This window comes from Triturus cristatus, chromosome 11 (assembly GCF_964204655.1).
Source record: "Triturus cristatus chromosome 11, aTriCri1.1, whole genome shotgun sequence".
Lineage (NCBI taxonomy): Eukaryota > Metazoa > Chordata > Amphibia > Caudata > Salamandridae > Triturus > Triturus cristatus.
In genome coordinates, this window is record NC_140594.1 from 888,832,928 (window position 1) to 888,856,197 (window position 23,270).

The 23,270-nt window shown below is 41.4% G+C and overlaps 1 protein-coding gene across 1 annotated transcript in view; it reads right to left on the reverse strand.

Moving 5' to 3' along the window:
* LOC146785585 (vomeronasal type-2 receptor 1-like) overlaps positions 1-23,270 on the reverse strand; it is a 441,438-nt gene that overhangs the window by 179,859 nt on the left and 238,309 nt on the right. The window contains exon 2 of the mRNA XM_085634771.1: positions 17,618-17,909. Within this exon, the coding sequence (XP_085490897.1) occupies positions 17,618-17,909 (292 nt within the window). The remainder of the gene's footprint in view (positions 1-17,617; positions 17,910-23,270) is intronic.

Genomic DNA, 23,270 nt, shown 5'->3' on the forward strand with positions numbered 1-23,270 from the left:
ACCGGTAGACAGCTCATGACTAACACTCATTATCTGGCAGAAGCTTTGGATTACTTTGAGACACGGAGGATCCCTGCACTTATTTTGTTATTTGATGCGGAAAAAGCTTTTGATTTGGTGGTTTGGGAGACACTTTTTATTATTTTGCAGCACTTTCATATTCCATCTAATGTTATTAATTTTATTCGTAATCTTTATTCGGGTGCTAAAGCTAATATTATTATTAATTCACATTCGGTTGGATCAGTTTCAGTTAATCGTGGAACCCGTCAGGGTTGTCCCTTATCACCGATTCTTTTTGCTTTTTTTATCGAACCCCTCGCAATAGCTATTCGGAAGTCTGCAGAGATCTCACCCCCAATTCCATTTATGCCGAAGATAAAACTTTATGCTGACGATATCATGTTACTCATTAAATCCGATTTGCAGTCTCAAGCTCAGGCATTTCAGATTTTCGAGCAATATGAGACTTTTGGGGGTTACCGGATCAATAAAAAAAAGACCGAAATACTGATTTGTGGCAATCACATCCCCGAATTATATCCGGATCTACGTGGCTGTATTAATAATAAACCTAAAAGATATTTGGGGGTGTTTTTTTCCTCTTCAGTTAAAGATCTTTTCGGTTTGAATTTTGTTCCCCTTCTTCAAAGGGTTCGCTCGATGCTAACTCGCTGGAATAAATTACCTTTATCAATACTGGGTAGAGTCGCCCTGATTAAAATGTCTATTTTACCATTATTTAATTTTCTGTTTTCAACAACTCCGTGTTTTTTCCCAGGCTCATTTTTTTAGAAAATAGAATCCTTATTCTGAAGCTTTCTGTGGTCACATAAAAAGCCCCGGATCGCGATGACTACTCTTTATGATGGTTTAGATAATGGTGGCCTTGCACTTCCAAACATTAGAGATTATTATAATGCCTATTTTGCCCAGTACTTGACTCGATTCAAGGTCCCTACTCCAAACCCAAATGCTTATATTAGTTTTTTCTTCGATTTAATTTTTTCAGAGAGTCAAATATCCTCCCCTCTTCAAATACCTAAATCCCCAAAATTGGTTAGGTATAAAATAATAGCTTGGTTTTTTAGGAAGCGTTCGGCCATGATTAGTAGATACTCTCTCTCTCTTTTTAATACCTCCTCTTTGCTGACTGACTTACTTTCCTCAAGAGGGCAGGGGGTAAGCTCGCATTTAATGCGCTATTGGATTAAGGCCGGCTTTAGCAAAGTGGGCGATTTTTTACATTATTCCAGGTGGTTAACTCCGCCCGAGATGCGTTTACTACTTTCAGGAAATTTTTTGTTAGCCGGGTCTTATAATATAATTTATAAACTTTTACAGCAGTTTGCTCCCACCTCCTTTACTCAGACTTCCCCTTTAAACAACGATCTTTTTTTCAACAGTACTTTAATAAGGAAACCTGGTGAGTGGAAACGTCATCTTGCCCAGATTAAACAAGACGATCTAGGATCCAAAGCAGTTAAAAAATGGTGGGAACACGAAAAACATGTTTTATCCTTAACGACGTGGCGGACTATTAATAAATATAATTTTTCCACATTAAGGGGAGCCAATTGGCGTAGAATGATATTTTTTGGTAAATGGCTCCTCTATTATACCCCGGCGGTAATTGCCAAAATGTTTAGTAATTATATACCGATTTGCTTTCGTTGTCAAAGTTTCACCCCCGCTAATTGGACACACGTCATAGTTGAATGTGGTATGGTCAAAGAGTTCTGGGTAGACATTTTTGCTTTTTTATGTTTCATTTTTCATATCCAGATATCTATAAATTCTAATTTGATGCTTTATGGCTTTGATCAGAATCTTAATCTTTCTGTCTCACTCGCTAAACTTCTATTCATCTGCATGGCAGTGGCCAGATCATTGCTACTTCAGAATTGGCGATCTACTCAGACACCATCTTTTCATGAATGGCTACGTAAAATGCGAAGAGTTAAGATTAGTGAGCGTAACTACGCGGCGAGGATTGGAGCGGGGGAGAAAATTCGAAAAAATATGGGGAAACTTTTTTTGACCCTCTTTTCATTAATGTTATTTCAAAATTGTTTTTGTTATTTGAGATGGATCTTGGTTCATTGTATCTGAGATGTTTTGGTTTTCGTAATTTTATATTTTCTGCATTGAACTTTAATGTTGTATGACACCTTTCAGTTTCAATAAAAAAAAAAAAAAAAAAAAAAAAGAGACAGTCATTTACTCACTAACACCCATGCACACACTCATCCACCCATACAGTCCTGCATACATGCTGTCTTCAACACATACAAACAGTCATTTATGCACCTATGCGCTACGTAATACCCCCCACCGAACCGTACAGACACTCAGACACTCATACTGATACTCAAAAAACCAACTAATAACCTATATAGACACTCATGTAGCTACTCACTAACCCATGCAGCCACTTATACACAAAGTGAGAGACTGATACAGATATTTACATATTTAAACATTACTCACACTTAATCAGTCAGTTATACAATTTATTTTTCAAAAACAAATCATCCATTTAGACACTTATATACCCATTTATTCTTCCATCGACCTTGAGATATACATATATAAAACATATTTAATTTTCAGAAAAACACACATTCACTGGATGATGTCATCAGTGATGTCATCAGTGATGTCATTTGAGATGTCATTTGAGATGTCATCAGAGATGTCATCAGTGATGTCACTGACCATGTCATGAGTGATGTAATATGTGACGTCATCAGCAGTGCATTGTGGGCGCGCGAGTTATAGTTAGCTGAACTAACTATAATGGGGGAATTTCAATGGTTTTGTATGAGTGAAAAGTCCAGCTAACTATAACGCCCCTGAAACCTATGTTTTTTTCTGTGAATATATACACTTTCACCTAATGCACGCTGTGACGTGCTGAAATTGTAAATGTGTTATATACTTCCTGGTTCACCGGAAAGGTCATGTGACCAAGGCTGCTTGTCAGCCGAAACGCGTCTTCTGCCCCCTGTGTAAAATAAACTTACACTTTTCTGGCAAGACTGGTGTGGCTCGTCTTCTTTTCCGTGGATCTGTGGAGAAGAACTTCTGTGCAAGGTATAACGGCGGCGCCCGTTGACGAGCCCCGACCCGACTGGCTGGGCTGTTCACTTTTAGCGCCAAAAGCTTTGTTTGGATATATATATATATATATATATATATATATATATATATATATATATTCATTTTGCTTTTTTAAACACGTTGAGATTAAGGGCCTGATTATGATCTCGGTCTGAAAGCCTCTGAGTTTAGGTCGGAGGCTTTCCGACTGTGCTTGTTGGTTTCACCTCCGACCGCCTAATTACAATTTAGGCAGTTGGAATTAAAACCGGCCGGTTATTACGGCTGGTTTCCAACAGGCTCAAGGCTGGTATCCAGGCTCAGTTGGATACCAGGCCGTAATCCAGATGGACAGTGTTTTATGCCGTCTGGATTATGATGCTCGGTTTCCGGCAGGCTTCCCATGCAGGGCTTTCCAACATGGAAAGCCTGTTGGAAAGTGAGTTTGGGGGCCCCTGGCAGGGCCCCTATCAACCAGCAGCCTCCGGTTGGAGGCGCCTAGGTGCCCCCCTGGTGATCCTTGCACCATGTGGCAGGCCCCGTGAGGTGCTTGCCTCACAGGGCAGGGATAAACACAAAGTCCCTTTTCTGTATGGGAGCTTGAACTGCGGCCAGTTTCGGACTGCAGAACAAGCTCCCATACGGAAAAGGTTGCATCATAAGCCATCGGGACCGCCGACCAGATGTCGGTCGCACCCGTATCTGCTTGCATCCACCCGACAACATAATAAAACCCTAAGTGATTTGCTTTGAATCACAGAATGTTTAGCTAAGCCAAGGCCCCAACCTAGTTCCTCAGTTCTCAAGTTGGCAGCTCCGGCTGTTATGTCACAACCAGTCATAGTTAGGTCACAGTTTCCAGAGGTAGGGACTATTTTGTTTTGCTACTAACGTTGGCGCCGATTAACAACTTTGCACAAAACTTTCCCCAAAAAGTTAATCCACCTTAACTCTTCCCCAGAAAGTTTTGGAGTGATCACAAAAAAGAGGTGAGGGGGATTGTCTCAAAATGTTGATTTTCCACATTAATTCCACCACGAAATGTCTAATTACAAAGGAGGGACGCTGGGCTTGTTGGACAGGTCCAGCATACGTGCCAAACTTAGTAAAGATACAGAAAGTATGCTGTTCCTAATCACGAGACAAAGGAAAACTAGGGGAACCGGTTTTGCGTGGTCATGAGATGTAGGAGGACGGGATTCCTCCTCTTGGAATTTGGGGCCCTCACACACCCGGGTGGGTGTCATGCTTTATCATAGGGCTGCTCCTCGTCAGGTCGGCGCTGCAATACCTGACGGGCTTCCTATGAGGGGCTCTTTGGCGGAGTTCTTTTATTCCAAATTGCCGTTTGGTGCCTTGTGGGTGAGGGGCCTAACCAGTTTAGATGAGTGAGTGGAGGTGTGTAACCTGAAGGAAGTTTAAAACAGGTTTGGAAGTACCAACGAAAACAATTTTGATCAACAGGTCTCCCAACCTGATTAAAAGAGACAACGGCGCATGTCTGAGGTTACCTCTCAGTTAGGGCGCTCTATTGTGTGGTCAACATGTTTCTTGCCTAGTAGTCAATCAATCTGGTGGTGATTCATCAGAACCTTATAAAATCAAATCTATCTACACACAGGTGGTTATATGGTGTAAACTACCTCTTTAAACCACCCTAACACATACTCTGTGTAGTACCTGATAGAACATGACCAACCTGGTGAAGGAATAAAAAAAACAGATATTAAGATCTGAGACTTCAGTATAAACAAAACTCTTGTGTTCCCTGTGTGACAAGTTCACAGCACACAGTGGCGAAGGTTAAAGACATACACAACATGAGTGCCATGTGGGTGACTCTCACAGACCTTTTATCGTGAAAATTACACAGGCAAGTATGGTGGAACACCACCATGGTTGCAGAAAGAAATTATGAACTCACCCCAGTCGGGTTTCTCATTTTACTTCATCAGTGCCTGGCAGGTATCACACAAGGAATTTCCCTATGTACTGTGTGAGTTGTAGGTTAAAAGAAAAGGAGATTAGAGCACAACACGTAAGATGTTGTAGGTACATGATTAGGTATATGGAGCAGTGAGGGAGTTCTTTAACACTATCAACAGTAAACGTAAACGAGAGGCAGCCCTTAATATATGTTAAGTAAACGGACAACAACTGCATAGATAATGGGTCCACGCTGGGTGTACAAAAGCTCTCGTTGTTTCGGTAAACTGTGCATAATGAAAACCAAACTAACTTTAGATGAGCTTGCGTGTTGCAGAGTAGCTAAGAAAACCCCAACATTAAGGAGAATTGCGAAGGCTCTGGGCAAAGTGTAACCCGAAAAGCACAGCGTTATCGGACACATGGTACTCACGTTTGCTGAATCAGCAACAGGCTCTCTGGCCTACCCACTTCTGCCGGGATCGGGAGGTACTGGGAAGGATTGTGGACCTGTTTAAATACTGGAAGTGACTCAGCCTGAATTGGCGGGAAACTCCCGGTTGACTTGCAGTCCACACTAGACCACTAAAGTCATAGGAGAGAAACCGGTATTCAGTGGGGGCCATCTTGGATGACGTGAAATCCTGATCATGGGAACCGCCATATTTGAGTGGTGTGGAGTTGCTATTATGCTCCAACTAAGTCTAGTGGCGATAACTCATGTTTTGCCCTATATTAAATTAAAAAGAAGTTGCAATCCATTAGCCAAGCCATATTTAAAGAGATTAGGTAAAATGATGATAACAGAGTGCACTTGGTATGTAATTAACCTCCAAGGTGGCATAGGTAGTCATGGTGAGGTTAGGTAAAATGTACCAGGACTCCAAGATGATTCCTGTGGGTTACTGTATGATCATAACAGAGGGCACTCAGTATGTGATAAACCTCCAAGGTGTCAAAAGGAGTCATGGTGATGTCCATGGTTGAGGGATTATCTAACCCTTGCTCATACATGCTAAGATGTTAGTGTGCATGTTGTAAAGTGAATGGGGATTCAGCATTATTGGCCTATGGGAGTGTTAAGTGTACGCCAAGGAATTTCCTCATTCAACCCTTGTGTATTGGTTGACAGACGGTAGACCCATCTCTGTTCTTCCATAAACAGGGCCCCCTTACTAATCTTGGGATGTGCCTCTAGTATTACCCATCATAGAGAGTCAGGTGAATGCTGCAGTAGGTTAAAATGTGTACACATTTTCGTGTTAAGTTTATGACACCGGAAATTACTGCGGTGTTCCGTGATGCGCGTTTTCACAGGTTTGGTGGTCATACCTATATACCTGAGGTCACATGGGCATGTAATCATATAGATACAATTGGATGTATTGCAGTTCGTGTGAGAACGTACTTCCCATGTGAAGGAGTCTGAGAAAATTATTGTTTTAGTCACTTCAGTAAATGCACATACTGTGCAGGTCCCGTAAGGGAAATGGCCCTGAACTGGCGGCAAGTCCCACAATTGCCATTGTGAAGTCACTTTCTGTGGCATAGGTCTCGTATGTATTAGCATATCTTTGAGATTTGTCGTGCGCTTAAATGCAAATCTGGGAATGTTAAGCTCAAGGGACCCTGTTTTCAATATACCCCAATATTTTTTTAGCACGTTCCTGATTCTGTTTGAATCCGGTGTATAGGTGGTTACACATTTGAGAGTCTCTACTTTTTCTTTCTCTCTAGATTCGATTAGAGCCTCGTGGTTATTATTCCTAGCTGTCTGTCATCAATACAGCAAAAATGCATAAAATGGAACTGCACCAAATTAGCAAAAAGTGGTGTAAATTTGTTCAAGCTGTTTTTGAAAAATTGTGTTCAAAGAGTTGCTCAGGGTGCTCTCCTACTGCTACCACATATGTGTCCTACCAGCGAGTGACTCCTCAGGGCTCTCCTTTTGACAATAGACACATCTCATGGAAGTTAGTCCCAAGGATTACCAAAATGTCTAATCAGTGGATGTTAGCCATCTCCACCGCAAGCCTCCAGGTTCTGGGAATCTCTGGGGATTCTATTCCCCCATAGTGTACCACACATGGCATCCCAGGGATCTCCCCAAGGGTATTCCATGAGACTGAGGGAGGTTGAGACAAGTGGCAAATGCCAGCGCTGAGAAGGTATGTCCCACCACCCGATTCTGTCTTTACTCTCCAGACCACAGGAAGAGTGGACGGTGAGTACCACTATCTGATTATTACATGGTAAATATTTGATTGGCAATTGTGGGAAGGTGTCAGAATATCATCATCTGAATGGTAGTATGGTCGCTTCTGCCTCCGCCTTACTTAAAATTGGCAGGATTTCTTCATTCTGCACAAAGGGAGGCAACACACAGCAGAGAACCAGATGCAAGCTACCTTATATGTGGCCTGTACATGTGTTTACTCATTGAGTGAGAGGAGTGAGGAGAAAGGTGATGAGAGAAATAATGGTGATCACAGGTAGACAAAGAAGTGAGGCAGAGGAGAGAACAATAAAGGAAAGCGTAAGAGAGAGTTGGGAAACAGATACACACAGGAGACAGGCAGTTTATTTGAGAGACAGAGCCTAAACATACTAAATATATGCATAAGAAGCAGTTGATAACCAGCAGCTACATAACAATAACCATCTCTACATCCATGCCCACCTATCCATCGTGTTGTCAATACATCCGTCCACACCTAGTCATATAAATAGTTAAGCAGCAGGAGGCAGGGAAGAATACTGAATGGTTGAGCTTGGCACAGGGATGGTTAAAACTTCATCTTGCCTGGGTTATTGATTATATATTGAATTATAAATGGGTAATAGTTAATTACGGGTATGTTTTTCACCATGGGGTTTTGAAGTATATCAAAAAGAAAACATAAGAGAAGATCGAGTTGTCTGTGATGTTCACTTTTTATCCATGTCTAATTTTATGTTATATTGGCCCTCAAAATGATTTGTCCCTACTTTAAACATTCCTACGCAGGGGCATAGAAGTAATGGTGGAGCCATACATAAATATATACATGCATGCTCTCAGAGAGCCTTCGCAGAGCAGCCTGAAGCTCCTTTATGATGTGATGTGGTTAGCAAGTTCTGTTACTAAGTCATAGCTGTGAATTACTGGATTTAGAATCCAATCAATCACACTAATGGGTCTCCATGGAAGTCATGCATACAGAATAGTGTATTTTCAACAATGCAGAAGCCTACTTTTATAAATAGTTGAATCACTGACTGATAGCAGTGCTGCTGTCATCGTGCAGAGTGGTAGAAGGGAAGTATTGCTGTGCACTACTCATCTCTTATCCAGGTACCCAGACCATCAGAGGCTTCAGCACGAATCTCCAATATTAAATTTATTTAAATGAAATTTCATGGCCCCAGGCAGCGCCAGATCTAGCAATTCTGCTCAGGTAGGGCTGTGTTTTACTTTGAGAAACCAGAGGTCTGCAGCATTAGGAAGAAGACCCTATTTCTAACTGCCCCCCAAAGAAGCACAGTTTTAGGATCACAACAGTACTCTACTATGTGTGGTATTGTATAGACCCCCCAAATCGATGCCTGAGTTCCCCAAAGTTCTAGCAAATCTTATTGCATCTTTGACCACAGATTACGATAAAGTTTTGGTTGCAGGTGATCTGAACTACTGGGCTAATGAAGTAGATGAGGGAACCCTGCCTAAGGAACTTACGGAGTCCTTCACCAGCCTCAACCTCACCCAACATATTCATTCCCCCACGCACATTAGAGGCCATACTCTTGATCAAGTGTGGTCTACTAATGTTACTCTTAACAACTTGGTAACTCAACCATGCCCATGGTCTGATCATTATATCATTAGTTTCAACTTGAATAACTTGTTATTACTGAAACAATTATCCCACTCAAGAAGCACCTTTAGAAATTGGAATCAAGTCGACCTGAGAGCACTCCTTCCTGTTAGCAGGTTGCCCCCGAAGGAGATTTAGACAACAGGGAAAGAGAGATCACCAATTGGCAAAGGAAGGCATTTAACATCCATGCTCCCCTTCAGACCAAAAACTCTCGCCTTAGGCAACACGAAGCGTCTAAATGGTTCACTAAGGAGTTGGAAACTTTAAAACTTCATGTACGCCAGGCCGAACGGAAATGACGGGAATTGAACTCAACAGAGGCTAAAACGACATATATAGCAAAATTACATGAGTACAAAATAGCTATTGTGGAGGCCAAAAGAGCATTCTTCACTAATAAAGTACTCAACTCTGACAACAGCTCTATGGAAATTTAGCAGGATTGTGAAAGAACTTTCCAATCCGAGCCTCGTGGCTCAATCCGTTAAGGCCACTCAGGAACTATGCAACGACCTGAACTCCTTCTTCGTGGAAAAAATAGAAAAATTCAAAACTCCATTGTCTGTAACAATAATAATATTGAAGACAGCGTGGTTCCTTCCAATCCTTCCTCTCTCGATACCTTTCCTATGCTAGACAGGAAACGTTTTATGGAATTGGTAGTGAAGGTCAAATCTGGCTCCCCTAAGGAGGAATGCCCCATTAATATAAAGTAAGCAATCTATCGGCCTTCCCCGATACCATTCTTGAGCTCCTTAATCTCTCCCTGTCCCATGGAATAGTACCATCATCTTTTAAGGAAGCAGTAGTCATTCCACTTAAAAGAAAACAGGGTGTAGATCCTAAAAAGCTGGGAAATTATAGACCTATATCATTGCTCCAGTTTCCAGCAAAGTTACTGGAAACTCACGTTGCAAACTGTCTTAGTTCCTTTTTAGAAGCGTCCAAGTTTCTGGACACCCACCAGGCAGGCTTTCGCCCTGCACATTCCACCGAATCTGTGATCCTATCCGTCTTGGACGATCTTAAAGTACAGGCAGACATTGATCACACTAAGGTTCTGATCCTCCTTGACCTGTCTGTGGCATATGACACCGTGAACCACAGAATTTTGTTGGACCGTATTACCGCAGTGGGTCTTGGGGGCCCAGCACTGGACTGGTTTGGGTCCTTTTTAGAGGACTGCAAACAATCGGTGTAGCTCTGGCCCTACAAATCCAATACTGGTGAAATGAGCGGAGGCGTCCCTCATTGTTCTTCCCTTTCGCCGATCCTTTTTAACATTTACATTCGTCCCCTAATCTCGAGTCTTCAGCAGATGGGGGTAAAGATCTTTAATTATGCCGATGACTTGCAGCTAATTTTCACTCTGGAGAACTCCACCCAATGCAAAGATTTTGTTAGGAGCTCTATGATGTATGTAAAAACCTGGATTGATAAGAACTAACTAAAACATAACTCTGAAAAAACTGAGATAATTATTCCGAGCAATAAACTTACTCACTGGACACTCTCCCACTGGCCCCCTGAGTTAGGTGCGGCCCCAATCCCTAAACCAGTGATCAAGAGTTTGGGCCTTCACATTTACTCTGACATCTCTATGAATGCCCAAATTTGCGCAGTTACTTCTGCCTGTTTTGTCCAACTCCGTAAACTGTGCAAGATCAGACGTTTCTTTAGTAAAGAGGCCAGTACTCAAATTGTGATTGCCCTTATCCTATCAAAAATAGATTATGGAAAGGCCCTCTATCTTGGCATTCCATTATATCTGAGATACCGTCTTCAGTTGATTCAGAATCAAGCAGCCCGAATCATCCATCTTAAGGATAGAAGATGTCACATCACCCCGCTACTTAAAGATCTCCACTGGCTCCCAGTGGAGCAGCGTTTGATGTTTAAAATTGGCTGAATCCTCTTTAAAGCCATTCAAGAAAGTGAGCAATCCTGGCTGAAGAGGGGTGAAACCCCGAAACCGGTCCTAGGGTGCGTGTTTCCGGTCCAGGGATGACCTGGCTTGGCAGTTCGGGTTGGACTGTTCCCATGAGGCACAGGGTCAAGACTTATTTGCATATGGCCAGATCTAAACTGGGGTGGCATGGTGAGCAAAAGAATGATGGATTTAACCCAGATCTCTTGACTGGGGGTGAATGTTTTGATTTGTTCTGCATTCCGTCCATCAATTGTGTGTCTTTTGCTGGCGGAAGTAAGGGCTGCAGTGATTTTGAGTAGAGGTGGGAGTGTGGCCTAGGGACCATGACAATGGTGGTGCCATAATAAGCAGTCACAGCTGAAGAATGAGCTTGTGGAGTGTGTGGTGTCACCACTGCTGAGGTGAGGAGGATCTATGGATCTTCCTGGGGGCTCTAGGTTCACCCAGAGACCCATAGAGGGAGTATAGGAGTGACTGTGGTACCTGAAGGGCCTTCTTGCTGACTGGGAATAAGCGGAAGGCAGCAGACCCAGAGTAGTGAGGATTACTGGAATGGACAGCCAGGATGCCTGGATAGCACAGGATAAGAAGGACTGCCCTACTAGATGTGAGCCCCCCTGGTGCGGATATCAGCAGATGTGTGGGGTGATCACTGTGGGCATCATTCACTCAGCCTGAACATATGAGGCTAACTGGAGTAGCGTTGTTGGCACAGCCCTTTTCTCTGAGGGGTATTCTGGTGATAGTTTAGGGCCTCTTAGGGGTTCAGAAGACTGCAGGCGGATACTAACTGAATAAACAGAATGCAGAGAACGTTAAGTATAGTGGTCATGAGGTCAATGGACTGGCATGGACTGTCCATCTCCTGGTATGCCCTCATTCTCCTACACAAGGGTATGCGGGTCACACACCCTCATGCTACTTTCAGAAAACTACTTTTCAGAGGCCACCCTATGCATTATATTATTAGAGACATTGTGAACCTATTTTTATTTTTGCTGATCTTACTACTGATTTCCTACTACTGGAAATAAGTGAGTTGCTTAGGTCAGTGACCTCTTCTCTCAGGCATCATCCCAACATCATCCCACATTGGCCTCACAGTCTCTACCTTCTTCCTGTATACTGTGTCTAGATCCAATCCACTCAATTTTAGGATGAAGTGTTAAAGAAAACATTCTCATATATCCAGATGCCCTTTTCTGACATTAATAAGAAATTACTCTCTACGAATGCACCTAAGTTCCTATGCATGAAGCAAAAGACACACAATTGATGGACGGAATGCAGAACAAATCAAAACATTCACCCCTAGTCAAGAGATCTGAGTTAAACCCACAATTCTTTTGCTCACCATACCACCCAAGTTTAGACCTGGCCATATGCAAATCAGTCTTGACCCTGTACCTCATGGGAACAGTCCAGCCCGAAATGCCAAGCCAGGTCCTCCCTGGACCAGAAACAAGCATCCTAGGACCGGTTTCGGGGTTTCACCCCTCTTCAGCCAGGATAGCTTGATTCCAGTGGCACAGTGAGCCCAGGACTCACGTCTGAGCATACCTGGCGCACTTAGGGCAAGAAAGCACAAGACACACAATTGATGGACGGAATGCAGAACAAATCAAAACATTCACCCCCAGTCAAGAGATCTGGGTTAAATCCATCATTCTTTTGCTCACCATGCCACCCCAGTTTAGACCTGGCCATATGCAAATCAGTCTTGACCCTGTACCTCATGGGAACAGTCCAGCCCGAACTGCCAAGCCAGGTCCTCCCAGGACCAGAAACAAGCATCCTAGGACCGGTTTCGGGGTTTCACCCCTCTTCAGCCAGGATAGCTTGATTCCAGTGGCACAGTGAGCCCAGGACTCACGTCTGAGCATACCTGGCGCACTTAGGGCGAGAAAGCAAAAGACACACAATTGATGGACGGAATGCAGAACAAATCAAAACATTCACCCCTAGTCAAGAGATCTGGGTTAAATCCATCATTCTTTTGCTCACCACCCCACCCCAATTTAGACCTGGCCATATGCAAATCAGTCTTGACCCTGTACCTCATGGGAACAGTCCAGCCCGAACTGCCAAGCCAGGTCCTCCCTGGACCGGAAACAAGCATCCTAGGACCGGTTTCGGGGTTTCACCCCTCTTCAGCCAGGATAGCTTTTTTTTGTTTTTGATTGTTTTTTCCTATGCATGAAGCAGCACACATGAAAGTGACAGAATTGCATTTTAGGATTGTTCATGTGCAGGAAGGGACACCTTCCTACACATGAACAATCCTCCCCTACACGCAGACACCCTTGCACTCTGGTTGAAGGGTGCCTGCGTTGGCGCTAAATTTCTAAACTTAGTGCCAGCGCAGGGGGAAACACAAGGCTGCATCACATCCTTGTGAATATGGTGCAGCCTTGCGTTTCAGAAGTGGCAGAGCGTGTCGTTAAGCCAAGGGGGCTAACAACATGCTCTACCACTTCCTTGTACATATCCCCCTAAATTTGAAATTCTTCCAGCTGAGTGATACTATATCAAATCTAAGCTCTAGACTATCTTCTCTCTTAGACTGTCTACCTCCTTGCTGAAGGCACACTGGGGGATATGTACGATCAAGTGACGGAGTGCGTCGTTAGCCTCCTTGGCTTAACAACACACTCCGTCACTTCAAAAACGCAAGGATGCACCATATTTACAAGAATGTGGTGCAGACTTGCGTTTCCCCCTGCAATGGCGCAAAGTTAAACAACTTAGCGCCAACGCAGGCACCCTTAGACCAGAGTGCAAGGGTGTCTGCGTGCAGGGGAGGATTGTTCATGTGTAGGAAGGTGTCCCTTCCTGCACACAAACAATCCTAAAATGCAATTCTGCCACTTTCATGGGTGCTGCTTTATGCAGCACACGTGAAAGTGGCAGGATTGCAAACACCTACCCTGCCCAAACCTGACAGCGGCTTACAGAAATATTATTCCTATCATGGCCAAAGCCCCTGACATCCCAGACACCAAATTAGTTACCTCAGCTTTATGCTGCATGCTCCACAATATGTGCTGATCTCTCTTAATTTTTACAGAGCTCTGGTTCAATGACACATCCCACAACACATGTGATCTTCAACCTCCTCCAAATTACTCTGTCATCAGAAAGGACCACATAGGCAAATTTGAGGGATGTATCGCAGCCATCTTCAGAGACTCACTGCAATGCAAGGAAATAACTAATGGCATTTTTTATTATGTCCAATGCTTCACTCTGAATCTACTGTATTACACAATTACCTTTTCAGAATAAATTCAATCTACCACCCACCTGGTGATAACACAGCCTTTGTCAAAGGAATTCAGGGACCTTTTAAATGACCTAACAACCCAAAGGGACAAAGTGATCTATTTTTTTAAAGATTTTAATCTGCACTGGGGCACCACAGAAGATTCTGCAGTAAATCATTTCTCTCCAGAAATATTATGATCCAATATAATCTAAAACCAACACACACAAAAGGTTCTACACTAGACCTCATAATCTCATAAGAAGATATGCTCTTCGTGAATGACTCCATACTGGTAGACTATAATGATTGTTTTCATATTTCCTTCACCATACAGCTCTCTCACACCATGACAATGGGCCAACTGAAAGGAGCAATTACCTGGTTTTGAGACAACAGGAACGTGGTTATCACTATTCTTAGCAACACTGCTTAGAAGGTACTACCTCGGATCAGCCCCATCACAGATGTCAATGGCTTGACCTCTAAAAAGTTTTGAATGTCTTTCTGTTCTGCTTGATGATGTAGCTCCGCTCCAAAGCAAAACGAAACAACCTAATCCATCAGCTCCCATTGTTCACCACGGACTTCATTGAGGAAAGGAAAGCCTTAAAATTGTTAGAGAGGAAATGGAGACTGTCATCCTCCACCACTAACCTCAAATGTCTCCAAACTGCAAGATGCCTGTGCACAAGACATGTTGTCTGTGAGAAATGGAACCGCTTTAGTGCCCTCCTAGACTCAGCCAAGAAAAACTGAAGCAACTCCATGATCTGTTTAAATCTGCCAACAGCCCCTTCACATCCATACCTTTCAAATTTGATGAACAACCACCGAAAGCAGAAGAGTTTCTACAGTTCTTAGAATCCAAAGTAAAATCGCTTTTATGTCAAGACGTCTATCCTACCCCTCCCTTGGTATGCAAATCCAAAGACAACATAATTTGGGAGGAAGACTTACTCAAAATTATCATGAACATCAAACCCTCAAACCACTTTGTAGACCAAATCCTGAGTAAAATTGACAAAGACTTTATGTTCCCATGCTCCCCTACTGGACACAATTGGTGAATCTCTCTCTCATAAGAAACAAAGGGAGAGAGAGGAAATACAAAGGTAAGTCCTTTTCCTTAAAATACACAGCAGAGCAACAAAAGGGGCAGATCCTACAGGGGAATCGTAAGAAACTGCAAACCTGTTTCCAGGAAAGACAGGGAAAAAAAACAATAGGTTTTAAAAAGAACCATCACACACCAACCTAGTTAGTGGCATGCTTCATCATCGGGCTCCCACCAGGGCTACCAAGTGCAACCCAGGTGTGCTTCGATGCCTGATTACAGCGGAGCAGGTGGTTTTTTGTGAAGGGAAAGTGAAGGTGCGAGTAAAAATGCCTCTAGAATCCTCCGTCGAAATAGAGCAATTTTATTATAGAGGTCCTAGGACAAGGTTAAAAAGCAAAGGTGGATATTACCAAGACTGGTTTGATCTTTAATATCCAACTAGTGGTCTACATGTTTCAGCCGTACGAAGCAACTATGAAGGCTTTCTTCAGGGCCAAACGGTGCAATGGGACCAAATTAAAGGGCCTCGTGAAATATCCGCACACACCCTAAGGTGTGCTGTCAGTGCAGGGGTAATACTGTACTTATGGTTCACACCAACATATTAGAATCAGGAAAACAAAACAGAGCATAAAAACATTTAAAGCAGTAAGATATTAGCATGTACTATGCAGCTAGTTGAAAGAACACCAATATCTCTGTTCCCTTATTTCCATTGTGCAGTGCAGAGTATGGCCAACTGGCCATTTCAGAATCTATTCCCAAAGACCAGCTCAAGGGCGAGAGTGTATCCTCCCAATATATACATATGTATCCGTGCCTTTCTATTAAAATGGTGTAAAGTGGGGTGAAAACACATGCACATTTAAAGGAACCTCATATAAAAGGTTAAAAGACGAGCCACCACCTTTCATGCATAAGGGGGGATGTGTCACGTTCCAGAAAGATGCATTGTAATGTTTCCAAACTACCAACAAATAAAAATAGAACCACACACAATCATGGCAGAGAAAAGGGTCGTAATCATGATATTACTAATGAGTAGCTAGTATGCAGGCGCATTGATTCCTGTGGGGGATGGACATCTGTAGTCACACACTAAAGAAATGGACAAAAAAAGAGAAGGTAAACCACATCTCCAACCCTCGAGCAAGGCCACGGGGTTCAACTGGCATACACTTACTTCATCAAGATGTGCCATCCACGTGAAAACCTACAGCGGTCCAACTCGTGATCCCGGTGATAAAGCAGCTGCGTGCAGTGCCGGATGATAAGGAAGAACACCCGGAAGACGTCAACCAAAACGTTGCGACGTCAGACGTCAGACATCGGGCGTGATGTTGTCAGACATGTTCTATACAGGCATCGCTCCTCAGGGGAAAATAAATCTCTCTCTCAGCCAAAGAACATTTCCTGACTGCCTATAAACTGGACAAGTCACCCCTTTCCTCAAAAATCCTTTGCAGATACTAATGAGCTCAAGAACTATTGCCTGATCTGTAACCTACTTTTACTCCCAAAAATCACTGAAAGGTGTGTAGCGGTCTCTATTTGGCAGTGGGTTGCACCCTGTCCAAGTAGGGACCCTTCCTTCTAGTCAGGGTAAGTGGATTACACACCCAAGATAACGCCTGCTCATCCCTTTGGTAACTTAGCACGAGCAGTCAGGCTTATCTCAGAGGCAATGTGTAAAGTATTTGTACATAACACACACAGTAACACAGTGAAAACACTACAAATGAACACCATACCAGTTTAAAAGAATAAAGTATTGTTAGCTAATCCAAACACGACCAAAACTACAAAAATCCAACATTTATACATCAAAATAACACTTTTAAAAGGTAAAAACAGTTCAGTCCATATGAAACTATGGATGTGTCACTCTTTGTAAAAAGTACTTGGGATGCAACAAAATCACAAGGCGAAAACAGGCACAGGGCAGGTGAATACCGGAAAGCACAGCAATGCATCAGTTCCTCATAAGCAGGGAAGGTGATGCGTCGGTTCCTTACTCACAGGGATGGTGATGCGTCGGTTCCTTTGGCGACACCCTATAGAACAGGTCCAAATTGACCAAGATATTCGCACCCTGCCCTTTATCTCAGGATGATATATGTGACGAATATGTGCTAATGCTGGTTTAAGATGCACTATTAAATTGACGCCTGTAATGCTCTTTATACTACAGATGATGTCAATGACAGCAACCCTTATCTCCCCTCCCCTTCCCCCCCCCCCTTTTTTGTTTCTTTTTTTCTTCTGTTTACTGCTCAGTTGTTCATGAGATGCATCTTTTGCAATGTATGTCATACTTTTCAAATGCCTATAAAAAAAACTATGGCATGCATGGTGAATTTAACTGGTAAATATAAAGCCTTCTTACAAGAATACTACTATTAACAAGCTAAGCAGCAAACAAATTCAGTGGTAACATTTATCTAAAAAAGCAAAGTTTGTGTGTTTTCCACTGAACATACCTGTGGGAAGTAGTACAAGCCAAAGATTCTCGCGGTTGCAATCGACAAGGCTGATCCACCAGCTCCAATAACTGCGGCCAATGGCGCCCCAGCACTACACCGAAAGTTGGGCATTGTTTCATTCTGCCCTGTTAGGTACGTCAAGGTATCTTCCACAGCTTTGGATATGGTGAAGCAGGTGTCAAATATCTGATAGCCCAGAGTTATATTGGGCAGAATATCCGTCCTGTTATTAACTTCTCTGATCGCGTGCATCATGGCTCTGGCCCAGCGTAAACTTCGGAAGTTAAACCTGGAAAACAGGAAAATATATCTTACAGGGTACTAGTCCAAAAAGTGCAGGCTTTTGCCATGTGAAAAAATCCAAAACACCTACTTTTCAGAAGAAGACTTTGTTACAAAAGTCACATAAATGAAAAATTGAGTGAAACTATCAGTTTCAGACATATATTAAGAAAATTAATGTAAAGCGCTATTTAACAATATTAAAGTGATTTTTTGCAAAATCTACAGCAATATTACATGTAAAGAACAAAATAGTGTTTTTGCTATGGTCATAAAACGTATCATGCCAACAGTCTCGGAATCAATCAATTTTACACTTGGAATGTAAGGATAAAACACTTGCTGTTTGCATGCCAATGCTTTCAGAAACTCATGAGCAAAATTATACTATATAGGGAAGTAATGCGGCACACAAACCCTTCAAGGGGCCCCCATTCAACTCAAAGCAATGAATATCTAGGATACATTTGAAACTTAGGGGCTACTGTTAATAACCTGCGGGGGAGGAGGGCATATTTATTGTGTCATGCCACTAGTACTACATGATGAACTAGCACAAAAAATATTGTGTTATATTAATCATCTTAGGGCATACCAGAATGCAACTGGTTCACATTCCAATTAGTCTCGCCTAAAGAGATGGGCACCAAAAAGATACTGCATCTACGTGTCTGTTTTCTGATGGTCAATGAATCGGGAAACAGCGTTTACAACGTTGTCATTACATCGCGTGCTATTACAACGCGGTCGTTACAACGACTGCATTGTTAGTATGCGATGTAATCACATTGCAAGTCGTTACAATGACTTCCAGTAGAGGGCGCTCAGGTATTGGAAATGATTTCCAACACCTTCCCTACTGTTGCGTAAATTGGAGTAGGAATAGTATATAATACTATTCCTACGTCTAGCGTGCCCCTTACTGGAAGTCGTTGTAAAGACTTGCTATGTAATACATCGCGAACTAACAACGCGGTCGTTGTAACGACCGCATTGTAATGGCACGCGATGTATTGCATTGTGTTGTAATGTGCCATATTCCACAGAATCAAGTCAGATGTCCCAGGGATTACAGGCCAGATTCTTTACTTCAAAAAGCACCGCAGGAATGGGGCAGAAATTTAACATGGACTTCTCCTTATTGTCACTGCAACTCATGCATCATTACACAGCCAGTCAATAACTTTAGTTATTGGCTGTTTGTGTTATAGGGATGAGCCACCGACAAGGATGTGTAAGGTGGGTTTGCAAGAGACGATAAGTAGCATTAGAGCCCATATCTGCTGTTTAGTGAAGCTGTTTTGATATGATTTGCCAATGCAGCCCCCCTTTTCTATCGTGCCTCTTTCCATTTATGCCGCACTTGCCAGCACTTAATTTGTAATAAAATATGTGCCAGGGCCCTCGCCAGGAGGCCACTGCAGCTTTTACGACCCATTGCCTTGCCAGCGCTGACAACAAGAACACCTATGCAACTACCAACCGGTATGCAGACAGAATATCGAGTTGGAAATGTCAAATTACACAAATATCGAGTTGGGAATATCGTGACACAGAAATATCGAGAGCAAGAATATTGTGGCAAGAATATAGAATTTAAGGTAAGAAAAATCATTAAAAAAAATATAGAAGTCGTTAATATCGTTTGCAAAATTTAGGGCCCCATTAGTATGGTGAGCGGACAGAAACGGGACTGCCCGCTGAGTGTGCGGCGGTCCCGCACTCCCAATTAGGATGTGCCCGCCACACTAGCGGGCGCATGGCGCATCTGCAACATTGCGGCAGGCGGTGCAGAGGGCACCGCCCGCCGCAATGCCACAAAGGCAGGTTGTGCGTTTCAATGCACAACGTGACAGACACCACGCGGTGCCTGCCACGTTGTTCATTGAAAGGCAGGGGGTACCATAGGTACCCCCCATGTGCACCCCCTACCCCCAGAATCCCTGGGGGCCCGCTACAGGCCCACAATGGTGAAAACCGCCTGCCTTTCCCGCCACGGAAAGGAAACACCCCGCCTGTATACTAATATGGATGGCGGTGTCTACCAGACAATGCCACCATATTAACTGCTTTTCCGCCCGGTAGGCAGTCGGGCGGATTGCCTACCAGCAGAAAACCGGCAGACGGTCTTCCCGTCCGCCGGAGTCCCGTCCGCCACAGTAATTTGGTGGGGGAATTCATATGCGGGCGGTGGTTTTCTGCGGGTGGATCGCCACCGCCATACGGGCGGTGGCGATCCGCCCGATATCTTAATGAGCCCCATAGTTGTTTGAAATATTGATTTTTAAATTAGTGTTATGTATTTTAATTTATATTTTAGATGTATGTGATGTATGTTTTTTTGTATAAGTATTATTTATGTTTTTTAATATATGTGTTACATTTTTAGTAGTTATCAATTTTATTTTAAGTAAGTTGGCATTATTTAATTCAGTAGCGGGTTGTGGGTTTATAGGGGAATAGGGAGGGAAGTGACTTAATTATAATAAATGAATGATTCTTTTCTATTTATTAATATTTATTTGCGATTTTTTGTGTTAATTGTAGGAAGTAATTTATTTGTAATTAATTATTAATTGGTTGATAATTAAAATTAATTAATTAATTGTAATTAATTATGGTAATTGTGTAATTTGTTTTAGGTGCAGGTTGTGGGGTTTATAGGGGTAAAGGGTGGGAAGTAATTTATTTGTAATTCATTATTAATTGGTTAATTAATGTTAATTAATTAATTGGTAATTAATTATGGTAATTGTGTAATTTGTTTTAGGTGCGGGTTGTGGGGTTTATAGGGGTAAAGGCTGAGAAGTCATTTCTATTTAATTAATTAATAATTAGTTAATTTATATTAATTATTTGATTGATAATTAATTATGGAAATTGTAATTAATTTTAGGTGCGTGTTGTGGGATTTATAGCGGTAAAGGGGGGGAAGTAGTTTATGTATAATTAATTGATCATTCGTTGCTAATTAATATTAATTAATGGAAAATTAAATATGGAAATTGTGTAATTAATTTTAAGTGTTGTTTGTGGGGTTTATAGGGTAAAGGGTGGGAAGTAATATATGTTCAATTCATTAATAATCAGTTGATTATTAATATAAATTAATTAATTGATATCTAATTAGGGTATTTGTTTATTTTTTGGTGTGTGGGCTTTACTGCTATAGGGGTACAGTGTGGGGAGTAAATTAATTGTATTTACTTTATAATTAGTTGTTAAATACTATTCGTTTTTAATTGAAAATAAGTTTTAATTGTGTAATTAATTTTTTTTTACGTTTAATTTTAGCTGTGGGTTGTGGGGATTATAGGGTTAAAGTGTGGGAAGTCAATTAATTTTTATGAGTTTATTTGTTTTTTGATTAATATTTTTTTTAATTGTTAATTAATTATGTTTATTAGGGAAGTACTTTAAAAAAAAAGTATATGTCGGTTGTGAATTGCGTGGTGTTATAGGGAAGGAAATTAAAAAAGTACATTTATGTAATAATTAATGTTTTTGTTTTTAAATAATTTATAATTAAAAATATTTATTTGTTTGGAAGTTATTTTTTATTTTATTTAATATAATATTTGTAGGGATGTGTCATATGTATTTAACATTATAATGTTTAATATTAAATATAGTTGTATTTTAATTTTTAACATATCTATATATTTTTTTATCTATTTTGTTTTTTAAATATATTTGTTGTTATTAATGTTTTGTTTGTTTTTAATTTTAAACTGACTGGAGTGAAAATATCAATTGTTACCCCTCCGTAATCCAACACGTTTCTTACTGTTGCACTGATTAGAGTGGGAATAGTAAATATTATCCCGCCACTATCCAACACTTTCCAAACTGTTGCACTCACTGGAGTGGGAATAGTAATTTTTACCCCTCCGCTATCCTACACTTTCCCTACTGTTGCACTCACTAGAGTGGAAATAGTAATTTTTACCCCTCCGTTATCCACTACTTTCCCTACTGTAGCACTGACTGGAGTGGGAAATTTAAGTTTGAAGTTTTTTTAATAGTTTAATGTTTTAATTTATAATAGATTTTTTTTAATTAGATTTTATTGGTACATATATGTATAGAAACTAGATTCCCTGGGGGCCATAACCTCGATGAGGAGTTAGCAACCCATTTACATGAAGACTGAAATGCTTTATTTTATTGACTGTCCCATGATTGTATTACTGTATGATACCACTCATTTAGGAACCTGAATACAGTTTAACATTTATTTGTTTGAGATGTATGATGTAGATTTTAATCCTTTCTCTTATCTTGCTTTTTTCACAGGAGGAAAGGAAGGGAACCATCACCATCACATCACCGGCTCCCTAACCTTTTCTTTGCCAGGATTATGTTCTGCACTAATCACAAGATAAGAGATTCCTGTTTTGTACATTATTGCACTTTTATCACTAGAGGCTCTTATAAGTTTAATTCTTGTTTTCACCTTGTTTATACAAAACGGAGGACATGTAAGACATTAGCTGATCAACTGCCACTGGGTTCGTTAGATATATTCGCATTGTGCGCTCGCATACACTTATGACAATGCATGGCGTGCCACCTCACACTCTGTGTTTCTCAAACTGTAGGCACTAGTCCGCCTGAAATAAAATATATTTACAGCACTGTGAGACTTCACGTTGAGCATGCCAATATTCCCCTGCGATTTAACAGAGAGGAGTAACTGCTTACATTAAACGGCTCTGAACCAAGTCTCATCTAGATCTTGGCGTAACATGAGTTCTAATGGATCTTAAATATTCACGAGTACATTATACGATCTTAGCACTGACAGGGTATAGAAACGTGCATCTTTCAAACATTACTGCAGGTATTACGATGTACTGTACTGCTGCCACATTGATGTATATTTTCTAATAGCCGGGGACAGGAATTTACATGGTCAACAATGTAACCAATATCCCTTTTTAAATATTTTAGAAGGATTGGAGGGTGAAGTGTTCATATTTTATGCACTAAACATCCCTGTCACAAAATGGTCGCTATGTTTACCGCACTAAGCAAGCCACATGACTAGGAACTTCTATGTCTATTACGTTTTGTATACATATGCATGTCTGTTTGAAGCAACCAAATCGTGTGATCAAGACACTTCGTGAGTCGAAACGCGTAACGGTTGAAATATACTCCTGGTATCATCTGGACCCCTGAGAGCGCGTGATTATTGACTGTCTGTGAACTGGATATATATTTTTTTTTTTTTGTGTGTAAATTTATATAATTTTTAAATTATAAAATAAATTAAAAGTACATATAAAAATTATTATGTATGTGTGTTTAACTTTTTTTTAATAAAGTTTGATATATTTTATCAAATGTATATCAAATCTACTTT